Source organism: Mirounga leonina, unplaced genomic scaffold (genome assembly GCF_011800145.1).
Source record: "Mirounga leonina isolate KUSES-001 unplaced genomic scaffold, KU_Mleo_1.0 Mir_376, whole genome shotgun sequence".
NCBI lineage: Eukaryota > Metazoa > Chordata > Mammalia > Carnivora > Phocidae > Mirounga > Mirounga leonina.
The window spans coordinates 6,302,574-6,322,873 of NW_023270718.1; the positions used below are offsets into that span (position 1 = coordinate 6,302,574).

The 20,300-nt window shown below is 47.1% G+C and overlaps 1 protein-coding gene across 1 annotated transcript; it reads left to right on the plus strand.

Moving 5' to 3' along the window:
• The first annotated feature begins 306 nt into the window (after nt 1–306).
• On the plus strand, nt 307–4,177 carry SIGLECL1 (SIGLEC family like 1). The gene is made up of 5 exons (XM_034986503.1): nt 307–331; nt 1,569–1,850; nt 1,971–2,076; nt 3,150–3,306; nt 4,130–4,177. The coding sequence occupies exons 1-5, from the start codon at nt 307–309 to the stop codon at nt 4,175–4,177; spliced, it is 618 nt and encodes a 205-aa protein (XP_034842394.1).
• The last annotated feature ends 16,123 nt before the right edge of the window (nt 4,178–20,300 follow it).

Genomic DNA, 20,300 nt, shown 5'->3' on the forward strand with positions numbered 1-20,300 from the left:
AAAGACCAGAGGAGAGAGGACACATGGAATTGAGGCCTCACAGAGATCGTAGAAGTGCTGCTTGTCCCTAGATGCTCTTGAACGTCTCATCCCACATAATTCCTGCTTCTGAGGGTGAACAGTCCTCTAGGATGACCAGAGACAGAAGCCCCTGGCTTGCTAAGAATACTTTCTGCTCTCCCATCCCCACATCCTCTTTCAGGTACTCGTCATCTCATCTTCTGAACCACACGGCTCTGATGTGAGAGCCGGTTGCGGCGAAGGCCCTAGCCCCTCCTCATCCTGAGGACCACTGCCGCACTGTAGATGGCAGGACCACTGCCGCAGCTGGGTGAGTGGGACAAAAGACAGTGCTGGAGGTGCCTGAGGCTCCAGGACTGGGGCGGGCTGGGCTGCAAGGGTATGAGAAGAGAGGACATAAGGGTGTAGAGTACCAAATAACCAACATGGACGAAACATCTGTGTGCCGGGTCCTGGCAGGGCTGGGAGTGGCTGAGGTGAATAGCAGAGTGGGCCAGGGAGTGGAGTTGGGGGTAAGGGTGGGCACTCAGACAAGGTGGTTGAAGGTATGAGAGCATTAGGAGCTGGAAGGCCCAGGGTTAGTCAGGTTTCCCGTATCTGTCAGCCACTGTCCACAGGCATGCTTTCCCAGATGGTAAAAATAAATAATCCAGAGGACAGCAGTGGGGGAGAATCCCTGCAAATTCCTCATCCCCCCCAAGTGACCCAGATGAAAAGTCAAAATCAAGGGCTACTGTTTAAGAGAAAATTAACCCCTTTCTTCCAGTAACCTCAAACAACTCCAGTGAAAAAGTAGGAAATGCTAAGAACTGATTCCTCATTGGAAACCCTGTAGAGTGTGACTATTCCTTATTAACCGACAAAAGTCACCAAGTGGACAATATATCCTACCTATTCTATGTAGAGTGAGGCAGTCATGAATGTTCTTATCCAGAAAATGCCAAAGCAATCTCTGCTTAGGATGAATACTCAATCAAAGGCCGCCTGGGACTGGGAAGAAAGAAGTCTAGAAAGGTGTTCTGTTTACTGAATGGGTAGCACTTTACCATATATTCAGCTAGGTACATTCTCAACCTTAGGGCATTCATTCTTACATCCATGATAATAGGATACGAGTTCAATGAATACCCCTATTTTCCAAACTGGGAAAGAACAAAGAAAGGGGAAGTGACTTAGCCAATGGCATCCAGACAGTAAGAGACAAAGGAGAAACTGATCATAGGTGGGGCTAGGAAGGAGCAGAGCCTGAGAGATGGGAGGAAGAGGAAAGTAGGAGCTGAGATGAGGAAGTCTAGCCTGGGGCTGGCGGGGGGTCAGGTAAGGGGTCAGAAGCAGTGTAGATCCTCAGAAAGCTCCCTTGCCATTAGGTCCAGTGTGAGGAGAGAGGATGAAGGGAAACTGGTCAGGGAAGCCCCGCCCCTCTGGGCTTCCAGAAGGTCTTTCCGAAGCTCCTTGGGAATCACGAATAAGGAAAATGCTGGGTCCTGGAGGAAGTGGAGACAGGAAGTCAGGATGCCTTGCTGACGGCTGACCCTCCCTCCCCACAGCACCGGCCAGGCTGCTCTATTCCTCTTGTTCCTTGGAGAAGACTCTGCAGTGCAGCTGTTCCTTCCATGGCATCCCCACACCCTCTGTGCAGTGGTGGATGGGAGGTACTCCTGTGGGTGTGAACAACACAGATAAGGTCCTCCAGGTGACTTCCACCATAATTGCCCCCTGGGCCAACAGCACCATCAGCCTGACAGAGCAGCCAAGAATGAGCACGAGGCTCCTCTGTAAGGGGAAGAACAAAAATGGAACCCACGCTTTGAGCATCCTGCTACTACCAAGTGAGGGTCCAGGGGGCCAGTGACTGGGTGAGGAAGAGTGGGATGGGGAGGGAGCAGAGCTTTGGCTCAGATTCCAAGGCCTCAGAAGAGAAGTCTTTCTCATAGGCTATCTTTTTCCAGGAGAGAGGTCTTCGCCGGGCAAGACTTTCATTAACGGGCTGATCCAGGGCCTTGTCTATGGAGCCATCGCAACTGCCCTGCTATTCCTCTGCTTCACCCCACTCATGTGAGTACCAGGGATGAAATTCTACCTGGCAGGCCCTGCAAGGCTGGCATGGAAGGGGAAAGACAGGGCCCTTGCCCCAGGGAGCTTAGGGTCTGGCAAGGGAAGAAGGCACCTAATGTGGTCACCACAGTCCAGGGCCATCAGCACTATGCTGAGCCACTAAGAGGTTCAAAGGACAGAGGTTTTCAGCAAATTGCATAAAGGAGGAAGTGGCAGCCCTGGAGAAGACAGCGGAGTCCTGGGGGGTGCTGTCTGAAGCGGGCTGTCATTTGTTTGGTGGCAAGTAGTATATGCGTACCCCAGAGACACATTTGAGGAATTGCCAGTGTCTTTGTGCAATGTCAGGTGCGTAGAGAGTGAGAGAAATGGCTAAAGATGAAGTTGAAAAGGCTTCTTGGTGTTAGTTCATAGAGACTCTTGAAAGTTGGCTAAATGTGTTGGCTAGAAGCCCAGAATGAGAAGGGCAGAGTTGCCAGAGGTCAGGCCAGAGAGTTTGGCAGAGGGGCCTCTGGCCAGTCCGAGCATCTCGGACTCGATCCTCAGTTGCGAGCCATGGAACAGTGCTAAAGTGGGAAGGAAAGCTCCTAGGGCAAGGTGTCTGTACGCAGACCAAAGAGCAAGAGCCCAAGGCCTGAAACCAGGCAGAAAGTTGGTGCCACAGACTACACAGCGAAGAGCCAGGTTTGAGCCAGGCAAGTGATGAGGGGCAGTCAGAGAGATGGGACTTGGGACTGATTGACTGTAAGGGGTGAGAAGAAAGAGGCACAAGGCAGCAGGGCAAACTGGGGAGCTATTTTTAAAGTACAGTCAGCTGGACTTAAAGACCAATAACAACCCTTTACAGTTTGCAAAGCCCTTTCAGCGCTGACCTCATCTGAGCCCCACAGCCTGATAAGCAAGGTCTCCCCATTTTACAGAGGATGAAACCGATTCCCAGAGAGGCTGTGTGGCTTGCCCTCAACAACACAGCAAGCCAGTGGTGTCACTGAAGCTCTAAACCAGAACTTCTGGTCAAGGCTAGAGCCCACTGAGGGGCAGAGAGCCAGAACTGATCAGGGGGGTCATTTCCTTAGAATGAAATATATCAGAGTGAAGCTGTCAAAGAAAGTTGCAGCGGTCAAAGCAACAAACAACCCTAAAGTCAGAGCAAGCCAAGAAGCCAAGATGCCTCTGAAGCCTCAAGAGCCAGGAAAATCCACCATCAGCCCATCTTCAGAGAAGCAGATATTGGTGGGTATCCATTGTGCCTGGAGTCTAGTCTATCAGAATAATGGCAGTAAGACTCACAAGGAGAGACACATACAGTGTTTAAAGGAATCATCATCCTCAATCTTATAGGGCATCGAGAATGCCAGAATATGCTGGCAGATTATCTTACAGATGATAAAGGGAAGAAGGATGAAAATTAAGAGAAATAAAGACTAATTAGAATCAGCAGTGTGTACACACCCCCCTTCACACTGAATCCACATTGAGAAGGGGGTCAAAAGAGCCCCGAACAGTGGTTGTGGCATCAGAGTAGAAACCAAACCAAACTCTGAGTGTCTGGCAGGTTGTGGTCAACACAGTCTGTAGATGCCACAGGCCCGTGTTAGCCTGAAGTGCTTGGAGACCAGCCCAAAGCCAAGGTACTCCTTCATTTACCTTGAACCCCATATCCTCAGCAGGACTTGGAAGAGACAGGCCTCGCTGTTATTTACCATTTATAATTCTCTAGAACCAGGAATGCCCTGCTGCCCTCCTTGCACTCTGCACTAGGAGCTGGTTTATACACTTTGTGGGTAAATCATGCATCTGTTAAATTCCACCAAAATGTCCTACAGTATCTCTTAACCTCCATGCTGGTGTCTCAGAAATGGGTGAGACCCAGGCCTTGCCCTCAGAGAGCAATCAGGCTGGTGGAAAGGCAGCCTTACAGTAACAGGGCCGAGATGGGGGTTATGGTTGCCCAGAGGAAGGAGGGACTGACCCTACCTGGGGAAGTCAAGCAGAACTTGCCAGAGGAGTCTGGGGAACACTGGGTGGGCTCCTGGTGCTGGGAATGCACACGGAGGACCAGCAGGAGAAGACAGAGTTGCAGACTCCAATCACGAGATTCTGAGAAAAGGTAAAGCCAGTGCCTGCTCCACATTACTGTAATTCTGTGCTCAAAGAGAGAGACAGGATTCTTTCTTTTTAAGATTTGGATACTTCACTTCTAGACCTGTTTAACATCCTTCTTTCTTTGCCCTGCTCTGTAGCATCCCTTACCCTAAACTTCCAGAAAAAAGCAAAATAAACTGGAACTGATGAAGCCTGTGAAGACTACATGCCTACCTGGAGTCCCCACTGTCCATGGAATTACCACAGTCTACAGAATACTCAGCAACCCTGGAGTCTATGACAAACCCAAAGCCCCCGGAGTCTCCTCATCTCACAAGGACCCCTCAAGCCCCACCTGTCCCTCACACTGATTCTCCATTGAATAGGGTTACTCTGGGACCTGGTCTTAGAACGTTTGAAAGCAAACTCTATGATCTGCTGTTCGGGTTAACTAGAAGAAATATGCCTTGGCCTGGGATGGTGTCAAAGGAAGGGAAAATAAATATGAGACCATGGTCCACCAGAAAGCAGCTTTGGAGTCCCTACTGTATGCCCAGAACCTGGAACATACATACAAGAACACCAGGCTTAGAGCCATCGTCTATGGATTGAATACAAACTTCAGTGCTTAGTGGCTATGTGTCTTTGGATAAGACCTTTCACCACTGCCCTGAGGCATACATGGGTGGAGAGTAAGTGAAAAGTGGTGTCCAGAGGTGGAGGTGGAGAAAAGACACAAAATGTGTCCAAGAGCCCACAGGGGGGTCTATGCACTGGAGCTCAGGATGAACAGTGAGCTCCTGAGGTCCCTGAATGCCAAGATAAGGCACTGGAGCTTTATCTGGTAGGATGTTAATCTTGACTCCCTTAGAATGTAAGTTCCACAAGAACAGGGGTCTTGTCTGTCTTGTTTTGCCACCAGCACCTAGAATGGTTCCTAAAATATAACAGACTCTCAAAAATGTTTGTTGAATAATTGAGTGAGTGAGTGAATGAATGAATGAATGAATGGATAAGCCATTGCAAGGTTTGAAGCAAAGAAATAGTGGCCAGATTTGCAATGATGTGGATGGAACTAGAGGGTATTATGCTAAGCTAAATAAGTTAGTTGGAGAAAGACAAATACCGTATGATTTCACTCATATGTGGAATTTAAGAAACAAAACAGATGGATGTAGGGGAAGGGAAGGAAAAATAAAGTAAAATGAAAATTGAGAGGGAGGCAAATCATAAGAGACACTGGAACTCTAGGAAACAAACAGGGTTGCTGGAGGGGAGGTCAGTGGGGGGAAGGGTAATTGGGTAATGGGTATTAAGGAGGGCACTTGATGTAATGAGTACTGGGGTTATATGCAACTGATGAATCACTAAATTCTACCACTGAAACTAAAAAAAAAAAGGAGTGGCTAGATACATAGTGAAAGATCATTCTAGGAGTCGTTATTGAAGATGTACTTGGAAGACTGGACGCAAAGAGCCCACTTAGGATGTTATTGCAATACTTCTTGGCCAGGCTGAAAGGCAGGCACACAAGGAATGAGAACAGGAATCTGGCGTGAGAATGGACCGTAGCTGTGTACTGTTCCCCTCAGAATGGATGATACTCCCTTCCGGAGCCAGATGCTGGTAATTTTCAGAGGTTGCAAAAAGGGTCATCTCTTCCCTGGGGCATTATTTGCATGTAAATCCAGTGGTTCTCCATCCAGCACAATGTGATGGTCATCCCGTACTCACGAGCAGCTGTTTACATAAGTCCTCACGTGTATAGGCACCCTTTTGGCATGCGGTTCACACATTCCACAGAAATAGGAGCATCCACTTTGTGCCAGATAAGGAGGTGAACAAGCCAGACACTGGCCCTGCCTCCGTGAAGCTCGCGGTCTACACAGGTACACAATGAAGAAATAAAGGCAAAACTGCCGCTTAAAATGTTGACAAGTGCTAGGAAGACAAAGGACCTAACACTGTGGGGAAGTGTAAGGGACCAGGGGAGGAACCGAGTTTGGATTAGAGAATCAGAGAAGGCCCCTCTGAGGAAGTGACATTTGTGCTGAGACCGAACGGATTATTAGGGGCTGCTCAGCACAACAGGAGATGCCAGGCTCTGGGATGCGAGTCCAAGAGCCCAGACGGGTCTGGTCTATGCACCAGAGCTCAGATGGAAGGGTGAGATCCCGAGGTGCCAGACCCTTCAGGGCTTCAAGGACTCTGGTGAGAAGTTTATGTTTTATCCTCACTCACGGAGGGAGGGTTATTTCCTCACGGGCTTCGCCATTTCGGAAAGCGGGCTCCTAAGGACTGGAGAATGCCATCCAGAAGAGAGACGGGATAGAGGATGGGAACCGGGTCGGGACTAGGTCAAGGATAGGTTCTGACAGAGAATGGAGAACTGGGTCTCCCTCCCGCATCTCGGTTTGTTCGGGGATGGGACCCTGCTCGCGGGAAGGGAAAGGGGCCCCAAGATGCCCTCTGATGGGCCCTGAGGGTCAAGCACTTGGCATTCCGCTCTTCGGTCGATGGCTTCCCACAAGTACTGGCGTGAGGAAGGAGCGTCCCTTACACACTGACGGTCCTGCGTCTCCAGGACCGGTGGGGGTCTAGAACTTCTGGCTCAAGATAAACGAAGCGCCGGTTGCTCCGAACGGCCTCAAGCCCGGGAGACCAACGGTTCCACTTCGCCGTGTCTCCGTGTCCCGGCAGCCCCCACACGCATCCCCAGGCCCTGATTGGCTCTGGACAGATTCGCGCGTGCTCACTGGTATGCCTGAGGGGCGGGGCTTCGGGGAGCGGCAGCCCCACGTGACCTCTGGCCCTCGGGACGTTGGCGAGGCTGGAGACTCACAGGTCACCTCTTCCCAGTGAGTCACTCAGTTGTTGTACGCATGCTCCTTGCATGTGTCAGGTGACCCGGCTCGTCGGGAGGCGTTAAACCAGCCAATCAATTCATCCCTCTGGAAAGTAAGTGCCTGTAAGGAGCAAGTCAGCCAATCGGTGAGTTTGGCTACGGGCACGTGATGCACGTAACCAAACTCAAAGAGGACGTTGAGTTGTCAAGGAAATAGCGGAGTGGAGGCGTCTCCACTGTCCAGCGGAGGACAGTCCGGGGTGGAGCTGTGGGCACCCAAGACGAGGTGGTAAGTCTGGAAAAGGAAATGATTGTTTAGCGGGAAGAGGAGAGGTTTCTTGTGGAGAAAACCCATGGCTGCGCCAAGCCCTGGAAAAGGGAACGAAACTTGGAAGAAATCAGAATTCTGAAGTCGGAAGGACCGTTACACACTGGGCAGTAATACCTGCTCATTTTACAGATGGGGAACATGGGGGAAAACAAGAGGGGGGACGGCACTTGTCTAAAGTTTCCAGCAAGTTACTGGCAAAGCCCTGTCTGGAACCACCCCAGAGCTCTCCTCAATCCTTGATTTGAGGTTGTAAATAAATCACTATATTCAGTTAGATTCTGAGAATTAATTTCTTATTAAAATTTTTAATTTCAGGGGCGCCTGGGTGGCTCAGTCGGTTGGGCGACTGCCTTCGGCTCAGGTCATGATCCTGGAGTCCCGGGATCGAGTCCCACATTGGGCTCCCTGCTCAGCGGGGAGCCTGCTTCTCCCTCTGACCCTCCCCCCTCTCATGCTCTCTCTCTATCTCATTCTCTCTCAAATAAATAAAATCTTTATTAAAAAAAAAAAAGAAAGATGGGGCGCCTGGGTGGCTCAGTCGGTTGAGCAGCTGCTTTCGGCTCAGGTCACGATCCTGGAGTCCCGGGATCGAGTCCCGCATCGGGCTCCCTGCTCAGCGGGGAGTCTGCTTCTCCCTCTGACCCTCCTCCCTCTCGTGCTCTCTGTCTCTCATTCTCTCTCTCAAATAAATAAATAAATAAATCTTAAAAATTTTTAATTTCAAAAATTAAAAAAAAAAAACCACCTAATCTAACTGAAAGGAGAACTAGGCAAATAAACTCTCCCCTCTCAGTAACTGAGCAAGCAGATGAAAAAATTGGTATGGATATAGAATACCATCAACTGGGGTGCCCAGTTGGTAAGCATCTGCCTTCAGCTCAGGTCGTGATCCCAGAGTCCTGGGATCGAGCCCCAGGTCCGGCTTATTGCTCAGCAGGGAGCCTGCTTCTCCTCCTCCCTCTGCCTGCCACTCCCTGTGCTTGGCTCTCTCTCTGTGTCAAATAAATAAATAAAATCTTAAAAAAAAATACCATCAACCAAATTGACTTAAATGACATTTATAGAATATTCCATCCAACAATAGTAGCATACACATTGTACTCATCAGCTCCTGGAACACTTAGACCATGTTCAGAGCTATAAAACGAGTAACAAATTTAAATGAATTGGAATCATATAAAGTATGTTTTCTGATCACAGTGGAATTAAACTGGAAACTAATAGTTGGAAAATCATCAAGACTTGTGCTTATACATTTTTTTCAGTGAATATTTATCAGACAAGAAAGCTTCTAAGACCGTGGAGGACACAAAGATCTCTTTGATGTAGGATCTTTCTTCAAGAATCTCACTCTTGGCTAGTTCCACTGGTAGGATAGTTCATCAATTTCCCAACTAGAGCGACAACCAAATGAAGAGGAAGCATGTTAGTAGGTTGTACAAGGTGAATGTAGCAGCTCCACAAGGCTGTCAGGGAACCAGAACCCCTAGACTGTTGTCAGTGACATCCTTAGTCTGTGGCTTTGATCTTTATGGTTATCTCATGGTTGCCAAATGGCTGCTCCACCTCCAGCATCCCATCCATATTCCAGGGAAAGAGGAGGAGGAGGAGAAAGAGGGGACGCGTTTTGGAAAAGAAGAAAACAACAAAGAGAAAGTGGTGCTGATATCAGAAAGGCAGAAGTCCCCAAAGTCTTCAGCAGGTAGCCTCATGGTTGGTATTCTAAGTAGACAAGTCTCTCAAAATATTTGCTTAATAATAAATCTAGCAGAGTCCAAGATTTTTATTTGCATAGCACATGTGGGAGAAGAGTACAATCTTACAGATAGGTGTACAATATAAGAAAACAGAGATGTCAGTTTTAATATTATTGTTACCAGAGCAATAAATTATCAAATAAGACAACTGGTCAGAATTCCATTTTATCTGGATATCATTTTCATAAGACATGGAATAATTTCTAATGTCTTTAGAGTCTCATAAGACTACTTTGTTTAAATTGTTCTTCCAAGGGCGGATTTGTATCAACGGAGAACAGAACAAGTCAGTAACAGTCATGAATATTCATACAAAACTGTATATTGTAAAGGAGAACATAAATTATATTCTAATAAACATTCTCAGTTTTGTACAATATCAAATCAGATTCCTTGAACCCTTTTATGACACAGAACAATATCTTCTGATTTATAGCTTCAGGGGACGTGAACATCTTTTTCAATTCTTTCTAAGACTTGTTTCCTTCTATTATGAAAACTTATTTTTTTAAAACCAGGGTCTGGAATTCCATTAGCTAATATTATATGCAAAAAACAGACCTTCGGAGCTCAATTGTAATGGTAAAGAAAGTGGGGTAAAGGCTGAATAGGCTTTTATTTGCACAAGACATTTTTCTTGTACTTGGCTCATTGGCCACAACTACGTCATAGAGCCATTCCTGGATGTAGAGGAGGCAGAGAAATAGAGGTTTTTTATTTATTTATTTATTTATTTTATTTTAACTGGGGGTTGATCACCTGAACAAATCTGAAATTATAAGGAGACACAGGAGGGTGGTTATCAGGTAGGGCAACTCTCAGAGTTTGTCTGAGACATTGCCCTAAAAGCGATGGACAGATAGGGGTGTTGAAGTGAGTCTAGGAATGGAGGCTTCTTTCTGGTTGTGGAGATCCTGGAAGGCTACCTGAAGGAAGATACATTTGACCTGGACTTAGAAAGAGAGATAGGATTTGAACGTGGGCAGAGGGGAGAGTTGCAGAAGGATGTCGTGAAAAGAAGAGTGGCCTGACTAAACATACAGAGACAGGAATGTATAGAATATATGTGGAAAGGTACTTTTCTCTTTGGCAAGCAAAGAATAGCAGAGGCTAGGGAAGGAAGCAGTGGAGATAGGGCAAGTGTGGGGCAAAATCATGAACAGCCTCAAAGGCAAGGCAAAGGAGTTTGGAATTTATCCTGTAGACATAGAAATGTCCTTTATCGCTCAAATACCCCTTAAATATATCCTGTCCTCTCCACCCACATAGCCACTATTTCAACCCAGGCCACATTATCTTCCTCTTGAACTATTTCTTTCTCCTTGATGCAGATTCATAGTGGTCTTTATGACACCCAAACCTGTTCCCCATGGTTCAGAACCTTTGAAAATGATTTTCATGACTTCCCCCATCGACTTGGGAGAGAGGCCAAGCTTCTCAGCCTGGCAGTTAAGGCTCTTCAAAGAGGGAAGGACCTGGGGGTGAAGGTTGGAGGAGAAAGAAGAAAGACATGGTATTGAAGCTTCAGAGAGAGTCTTGGAGACACTGTTCTATCCTTGAAGCTCCTTAACATCTGTTCCCAGGAGGCTCCTAATTTTCAAGGTGAACAGAATTTAAGAGTGATCGAAGAGACAAAAGCCCCCAGTAGGCCATGAATTTACCTCTACCTCCCCTTACTGCCTCTTACTGCTGACCCTCTCCTCATCCATTCCAAATCCTGTCCTCCACAACATGGATGAGGCCAGAGTTAGCAGCAAGATAGGTCCTGGCCCTCTCTTGTCCCTGAGATCCTGTTGGTGCTGATGTGATTGCTGCTGTTATGGTGGGGTAAATGGAATGAGAAGCAGGGTGGGACGGGTCTGAGGAAGAGAAAAAAGGGTAGGGGTGAGGTGGGTATGGGTGGGGAGTGGAAGACGGGCAAGGGCTGAAGTAAGGTGAAGAGGTGAAGACATAGAGAATTAAGTACTTGATAAATGATAAGTAATGAACATCTTCAATGTGCCTATTCTGTGACCCACAGTGTGTCCCATTTCATCTACCCAACAACTCCCTGAGGAATTATTGTTCTCATTTCACAGATGAGGAAACAGGCCTTGGGAGATTCAGCAACTTGCCACAAGTCACTAGAAATTTCACTATTGGAGTGCCCAGCTCTTCTGACTCTTAGTTCTTTTTTTTTTTTTTTTAAAGATTTTATTTATTTATTTGAGAGAGAGAATGAGATAGAGAGAGCACATGAGAGGGGGGAGGGTCAGAGGGAGAAGCAGACCCCCTGCCGAGCAAGGAGCCCGATATGGGACTCGATCCCGGGACTCCAGGATCAGACCTGAGCCGAAGGCAGTCGCTTAACCAACTGAGCCACCCAGGCGCCCCTCTTAGTTCTATTTTAATGCCAGCCCATGCCACTCTAGAACTTCAGTGATAAACGTATACACATCTGCTCTCTCAACACCATCATCTGTATGGTGGGTGTTAATTAAGTCACATCTTAGAGAAGAGAAATTGCATGGTGCTCCAGAACCAAGACTGTTGAGACCCCGGTGGTGATGTTTTGAAATACTGGACTTAACATGTGGAAAGCCAGGTTCTGGGCCTGATGCTGTTACTCCTTTCTCTATAACCTGAAGCAGGCCCTTAACCTCTCCGAACCCCAGTTTTCCATCTGTCTAAGGGATTATAAAAAACCATTATAAGGATGGCTTAACCTAATTTCTATGAAGGTGTTGGAAAATCTATAAACACTTACACAGGTCAGTGTTACTACCATAATTTTAGGATGGCATTTCTAAAAGTGGCCTCAGGAGCCATGAAGTTCAGCCTCCCTCCATTTTGTACATAAGGGAGCTGCCACCTGGGAAATGAAGAAAGCAGGGGAAAGAATAATTGTTCAGTGAGAGCCAAAAGCTAAGTTACAATCTACAATTATTCTAGGGCACCATGTGCTTTTGCAGTTAACATCTCTTAATTCTCACAACATTGCAGCACTGGCAGTACTGTGCCCATTTTTCTGATTGAGAAACTGAGATTCAGAAATGGAGCTACATGGCCAACTTCACAAGATAAAATTACTACCAACAATAAGAGCAACAAAAAACCCCAGCAGGCTAAACTGGGCTGGCACACTTAGGAGTCCACAAGACCACCCTCAGGTTCAATGATTCGCAAGAAGGACTCACAGAACTCAGCAGAACTGTTGTATTTTCCGTTACAGTTGATTACAACAAACAAATGGAGATTAAAATAAGCAGAGGGAAGAGGCATGTAGGGCAGGATCTAGGAGAGACTAGGCATGAGCTTTCAGTTGTCTTCTCCCAGTAGAGTTGTGCATACAGTGTTTACTTCTCCTGGCAATAATGTTTGGCTATATGCCCAGTGTTGCCAAGGGGGAAACTCACTGAGCTTTAGTGTCCAGGGTTTTTATTGGGGGCCTGGTCCCATAGGCATGGCTGACCTTAGTCTCCAGCTTCTCCAGAGGTCAGGCTGATACCACATGTGGCCCAAGGTCCCCACCACAAATCACTTTGTTCATATAGCCTATCTGGCATGACCCATGGCCCTAGGTAAACAGACACTCTTATCAGGAGGACATTCCAAGGGCTTAGAGGTTACCTCCCTAGAGCTGGGAAAGGGTCAGACCTTCCTAGGGTAAGGTTAATCCTTTAATGCACAAGTGGGATACTGGAGGACACAAGGTACGTCAGTTTTTCAACTTGAATGCCTCCCCACAGGGTTTCTTTCTCATGTTTTGGTGGAAGTCAAGAAGATACCAGTGGAAGAGGTATAATCCTTGGAATATTTGAACTTCCCAAGGAATCCCCAAGCAATTCTGTACCCATAGCCTACTGGCTCAATAAAAATATCAGCTCCCATGCAGCTATAAATCAACCCAGTGCTACCATAGATAATAACACCAAGGGCAGATTCCGCACTATTTGAAATCTTGAAGAACAAGACTGTACCCTGCTGATCCACAATGTACTTAAAAGGAACAGCATGACATATTTACTCTGTGCAGATCTAGAACACAAGAGTCCTTCCTGTAGGAGGATATCAAACTCTCCATATCAGATGACATTCAATCTCATTCAATGGGTGGTTTGTAAAGAAGATGTTCTGGTAATTGTGTGGTTTTTACTTCATAGGCCTTTATAAAATCCTAGGCATTTCATTTTTATAACAATAATACAGTGATATAGGTGCAATTGATAACTTTATTTTTCCAAATAGAAATGGCAAAGAGAGGGGAAGTGACTTACCCCACAGCATCCAGCAAGTAAGAGGTAGAGGGCGGAAGTGATCACAGATCTGCTGGAAAGGGGCAGAGCCTGAGGGGAGAGTTGGATTGGGAGGGAAGATGCAGCGTAGGAGCTGACCCTAGGAGGTCTGAGCTAGGGGACAGGTAAGGAATCATAGGCAATGTAGATCTTGGAAAATTCTCTCACCCTCAGTCTTGAGAGTCCAGGGTTCAGGTTCAAGCTCTGCCTCCTTAAGCAAGTCTCCTCAGTTTGCTCACCTAGACCGTGCAGAGAAGGGAAATATACTTGTGAAAATCTAACCAACAGTAACAGTCTCGGGTTCCATGAGGTTATCTGAGTAGGGGAGGGGTACCAAGTGAACTTACGGGTGAGAAAGCACTTTGTAACCTGGAAACACTGTGCATCATTGAAGTATCCGTGAGAGTGCCTCTTTTCAGTCCAATCTGTCTTTCCCTTCAGACCAGACCCAGAAACCAGAGCTCCACATCCTAGAGATTCTTGTGGCTGGGGATCCTATGACCTTGACTTGTACCATCAAAGGCACCTGAAAAGAAAGCAAAGCCCCTTTCCTTTCTTGGAATTGGCCCACCATGTTCTCCAACACAGATGGCTCCAGCAACTCCTCCTCCTATTGCTGCACTTCACCCTGAAGCCTTAGGATTATAGCACCACCCTCAGATGTCGTTTGAATTTCTCCCCAGCTATGTTCACTGAAAATGCTGTGGTCACGTTCCAAGTGGTCTGTGAGTGCTGGTGGGCAAAGGAAGATCCAGAGTCTGGGGGAAATGGTGGGCCCAGGAGAAATTCCTTAGTCCTGGGGTGGGGTTGGGTGGGAGGAGTCTGGGAAGCTGTCGCATCTTTACCGGGCTTCTGTGGCTGAAAGACCAGAGGTAAGAGCTGAGCCAGAATTAGACACAGATGAGGAAGAGGATGAAGGGGAGCTGGTCTGAGAAGCCCAGCTTCTGTGGGCTTCCAGAAAGTCTTTCCGAAGCGACTTGGGAATCAGGAATAAGGAAAAAGCTGGGTCCCAGAGAAAGTGGAGAAAGGAAGTCAGGATGCCTTGCTGACTGCTGACCTTCTCTCCCCATAGCACCCACAAGACTGCTCAATTCCTCTTGTTCCTTGGAGAAGACTCTGCAGTGCAGTTGTTCTTTCCATGGGCTCCCCACACCCTCTATGCAGTGGTTGTTGGAAGGTGTCCCTGTGAGTGTGAACAACACAGATAAGGTCCTCCAGGTGACTTCCACCATATTTGGCACCTGGAACAACAGCACCATCAGCCTCATCGGGGAGCCAGACATACTCATGAGTCTCCGCTGTGAGGGGAGGAACCAATATGGAATCCATGCTGCACGTATCTTCCTCCTACCAGGTAGGTACACAGGGGTCTACTGACTGGGCTAGAACGACAACACATGGGGATCAAAATGAGGATGGGTGCAGGCTCAGACTTCACAGCCTTAGGGGGAAAAAAAAAAACAACTCTCACTTCCCTCTGATTCCAGATAAGCATTCAGATTCCAGTGCGTTCGTGAAAGGGCTGACCCAGGGCATTGTGTATGGATCCATTGTCTCCACACTGTTCTTCTTCTTCCTTGTCCTCCTCACGTGAGTATCAGGTTAAAATTCATATCAAGCCTTTTCCAACACCTACTACATTTATTTATGTTCTTTATTTCCTTCATCATCAGTCTTCCAGTCTGTTCTTCTTTGCCCTCTTAACATGGTCTCTTATATCATTTAATTTAGCCGTTCTTCTTCTCCAGTATTTGCATTTAAGACTATAAATTTCCCTCTAAGCATGACTCTAGCTGCATCTCACAAAGTTTAATTAAACGATTTTAGTATCACTTGGTTACAATATTTCTAATTTCCATTATGATTTTTGACCCAGGAGAGTTTTTCTTAGACACACCAGTGTTTTCTAATAATCCTGTTTTCTTTATTTCTAGCTTAAATCCAGTAAGTGGATTTAATACTATGCATTATTTCAGTTATTTTCTTTGTGGCACAATTTTTGTGTAGTTTTTATAAATATTCCACATAGGCTTAAAAAGAGTGTGTATTCTACACTTGATGAAGGCAGTGTTCCACAGATACCTAGCCTTTAAATCAAGGTCATCTTTTCTGGTTGTACTGTGACTTCTGCTCAGTGCCATTCTCTGCACTTCACCTCCCATTCCTGCTCCCCTCTCTCACCTGGCTGACATTTACTCATCATTTAGGGCTCAGCTCACAGCCCTTCCATCATGTGCTCCAGAAACCCTTCCCTGGCACTGGGCTGGGCGCCTTTTCAGGGCCCCCACAGCCATCTGGGCTTTTGGATACTATTGGTGCTAATGGTTCTACTCTGATGTGACTAAGTGTGGATATCTTTTTTTGTTTGTTTGCTGTTATGTACATCTTTTTGGCCTCTTTCATCTGTGCTCTGGTGTCTTTTATCAACCCTGGAAAATTTCAATCATTGTTTCATATGTTGCTTCCACCCTTGCCTTTCACTGTGGGCTTCTCATTTAATATTTCTCAGACTTTCAAAAAAAATATTTCTCAGGCTTTCTTTTTTTCTCTGTTTTTCCTCTTGCCCTGTGTCCTGCATTTTCCAAGGATATAGACAAGTAAGCAAGTGCTAGGTTAGAGATCCATACAAGGGAGATACTAAGGGGACCCCAGCCTTCAGAATCTCCATCCTTGCAGGGGAGGGTAGCATCCATACTGCCTAGAAATCCTCCCACACAGGGCGCCTTGGTGGTTCAGTCGGTTAAGTGTCTGACTCTCAATTTCAGCTCAGGTCATGATCTCAGGATCCTGGGATCAAGCCCCACATCGGGCTCCTTGCTCAATGGGGAGTCTGCTTCTTTCCCTCTCCCTCTGCCCATCCCCCCCATCCCCCCCACTCTCTCTCTCTAAAATAAATAAATCTTAAAAAAAAAAAAGAAAGACATCCTCCCACACACCCCTAAGAGCCTTCCTTCCCCAACGTGGTGCCCTGTCTGTATTACAGACGTTTTCTTTCCTTCCCCGATTCTCTTATCTCCTCCCCCTTACTCAGCAACAAGTTTTACCTACTTCACAGGAAAAAAGCAACTCCCCAACGCCTACAGAGTTATTGCCACGGGCACTGGTGATTTACTCCTTGCCTTTTTCAGAGAAAGAGGCATCCCTCTTCCTGTCCAAGGTTAGCCTCACCTCTTTTGCCTGGGAATCCATCTCCTCCACACCCCATTAATCATCCCTTCTGTCTCCTAAATTTTCAATCATTCTTTCTTCACTGGCTCTTTCTCTGAAGGATATAAACATGCCCAAACCTCTCCTACCTCAGCCCCACAAACTCCCTCTATGTACCATCCAATTTTTTTTTGAGAGAAGAGTTTACACCCACTGCCTGATTCTCATCACCCTCACATTCGTCAGTCTCCTGCAATCTGCTCTCCAGCACCATGCCACTAAAATGGCACTGCCTAAAGCAGTCAGTTATCCTTACTCTCAAAATTATTCTCAAAATCCAATGGCAGATGTTCTATATTTTTCTTGTTCGCTTTAGGTAACATTGATGATTCTGGTGGGTGGGGTGAGGCCTTCCTCCCCATGGGCTTTTTTTTTTCCACAGTGAAGGAGGGTGGTGAGGCCATCTGCTGAAAGTGATGTGGGTGGGAGCAGGGGTGAGGGGAAGGGATCAAGAAGAGTGGTGATGGTGATGAGGCGATTGGAATAGCCGCTGAGGAGAATGAGTGGGATGCACATGAGGACAAGGAAAATAATTGGTGACCAGCAGCAAAGGTCCAACAGTGACTGGAGATTGCTCATTGTTAGCGACACCAATGTCATCGCTGTGTGATGTTTCCTCCCGGTAGTGGTCGTTGGAAGAGAAAGTGAATGGTGGCATTGATCTAGGTTTGGGTCTTTGCAGGCAGGATGCCATGAAAGGATGATGGGGTGGGAGACAAGAGAGATGTGAAAGCTGGAGGGAAAGAGCACTTTGAGTGGGTAGCCATTGTACCCTGTGGGGCAGGGAGGTGAGGAAGAAAAAACAAGAAGGCTTTCATGAGGGCTAGGGAATGTGGTGTCTTGGATCTGAAGCCTCCATCTGTGAGATCAAAGAACAGGAACACAAGACTGGATGGGAGCATGAGAAAGCTGAATAGGACAGAACTGGCCAGAGCATGGGGTATTGGGATTTAAACCGTCATAGGTGGAAAAGTTTTGGGGAATACTGCATAAGGGATAACGGTTAAAGGAGATAAGTCACATTAGTTAGGACTCTTCCAGTTGTGAGTGACAAGAGCTGAATTCAGCAAACTTAAGGAAAAAGGGAACAGTTACGGTTATTTGTTGCTATATTACAGTCCCCTAAACTTAGTGACTTTAAACAATGGTTATTTTAGTATATAGCACAATTTCATGGATCAGGAATTTGAGTAGGGCCCAACTGAATGATTCTTCAGCTTCCTGTGGTATCCACTGAGGTCACTTGGTGATACTTAGCTAGCTGCTGGGCTGGGCTGGGCTGGGCTGGGCTGGGCTGGGCCGGGCTGGGCCAGAGGGTCCAAGATGCCTTCACTCACATGCCTGGCATTTTGCTGTGGACAGCCAGAGGGCTGGGCTCAGCTGGGCCCCTCTCGCTTTCCATGCAGTGTCAGGGCCTTGTCTATCATGGTCTCTTCCAAGGCAAAAGTTGCCCGTCCTTCTTAAGGCTAGGCCTGGAATTGATAATGTCACTTCCATCATATTCTCTTAGAGCAAGTCACAGACTAGCCAAGATTCAAGGGGAAGAGAATAGACCCCATTTCTCCATGGGAGGAATGCCAGAAATTTGTAGCCATCTGTATGTAATCTGCTACAGGAACATATTGACCATCTGTTAAGTCTAAGACTTCAACAACAGAGATTTATTTTCTCATAGTTCTGGAGGCTGGAAGTCCAAGATCCAAGTGTCAGCAGGATTGGTTTCTCCTGAGACTCTCCTTGGCTTGCACATGGCCACCCTCTTGCCTCTTCACATGGTCATCCCTGTGTGCACACACACCCCTGCTGTCTGTCCTTCTTCTTCTTTTTAAAAAAGATTTTATTTATTTATTTCAGAGAGAGAACAAGAGAGAATGAGTGGGGGGAGGAGCTGAGGGGGAAGGAGAAGCAGACTCTGTGCTGAGTGCAGAGCCCAGTGCAGAGCTCGATCCCACAACCCTGAGATAATGACTTGAGCCGAAATCCAGAATCTGCCACTTACCTACTGAGCCACCCAGGCACCCCATCCCTCTTCTTACAAGGACACAAGTCATATTGGATTAGGACCCACCTAACAGCCTCAGTTTAACTTAATCACCTCACTGAAGGCCCTATCCAAATACAGTCACATGGATTAGGGTCCATCTGTATGACCTCATTTTACCTTAATTACCTTTTTAAAGGCCCTGTCTTCAAATACAGTTACATTCTGGGGTACTGGGTGTTGGAACTTCAGCAAATGAATTGGATGGGATGAGGAAGACACAATTCAGCCTATAACAGGGAGTATCTGTACTTCAAGCATGACTGGATCTAGGTATTCAAATGACATTATTTTTTTAAAGATTTTATTTATTTATTTGAGATAGAAAGAATGAGAGATAGAGAGCATGAGAGGGAGGAGGATCAGAGGGAGAAGCAGACTGCCTGCTGAGCAGGGACCCTGATGCGGGACTCGATCCTGGGACTCCAGGATCATGACCTGAGCTGGAAGGCAGTCGCTTAACCAACTGAGCCACCCAGGCGCCCCTTCAAATGACATTATTAAGAGTCTGCCATCCTTATGCCTTTGCTCTGCTTCCTTCTGTGTTTACTTGACCTCTGGAGGCTCTCTCCACCTAGTGGCAAAATGGCCAGGAGCAGCCACACGATTGTATCCTATCTCAGCAACTCTAGCTGAAACAGGACTTGTCTTCCTCTTGGAGACACATCAATTCCAGAGAAGACTCTGATTGTCCCTGCTTCAGTCACAGGGTCATCCTCAACTAATGTCCAGGTAGGTGAGGTACTTGTGTGGGCCAGGCCTAAACCTGCCTACTGTGCAACTCCAGTCCCATGGAAACCACAATAAAAGCTCCCACACGTGCTTCCCCCTCACTCCTACCTCCTGACCAACCCTGGTGCTTCCCTGTGTGGCCCTGTGTGGCATGGTGTGCCCCCTCTTGGGAACTTTGAAAATTTTTTAACAGATTTTATTTATTGTCAGAGAGAGAGAGCAAGTGCACAAGCAAGGGGAGGGGCAGAGGGAGAGGGAGAAGCAGGACCCTGGGATCATGACCTGAGCTGAAGGCAGTTGCTTAACCGACTGAGCCACCCAGGGGTTCCCACCTCTTGGGAACTTTGAATAACAAACTATCTTTTCAATGCAGCCATCCCCCGATCTGTTGGCTTCACCACACTTGAATACAAACAAAATCCCACTCCTGGGGAGGAGACAGACTGGGCAAAGCAGAGGGACCAGGGAGCAGGGCAGTTGCAGTTGCCAGGGCAAGAAAGGAAAGGGACCAGTTATGGAATCAGTGGTACATCTACACAACAGAGCACTACGCAGCTGTGAAAAAGACTGAGGAAGCTGTCAATGTACTAATATGCCCAGATACAGTGGAAATATTAAGAGAAAGAGGAAAGGTGCAAAAAAAATTAGTCTGGAAAAAAAATCATATACATACTGAGACATTACAGGGCTGGGAGAGAAGCTGAGGAAAGGCACCACCATGAAGGGCCACTGGGTTGGTTGGAGGGCTGGGACTTTGTTGTGGGGGTGCTGGGGAGCCATGGGATGACTGGGCAGGGAAATGCAGGCCAGCTCTGGGGCAGGAGGCTGGAAAAGAGGCTAGGAAGAGGATCCGGGCCAAGAGAGTAGGGATTTGTATGCCTGTTTGATAAGGAGAGGGGGGTGCTGGTCACAGAACCAGGAAGTGGAGGGAAAGGGTCTTCTGACCCCCCAGCCC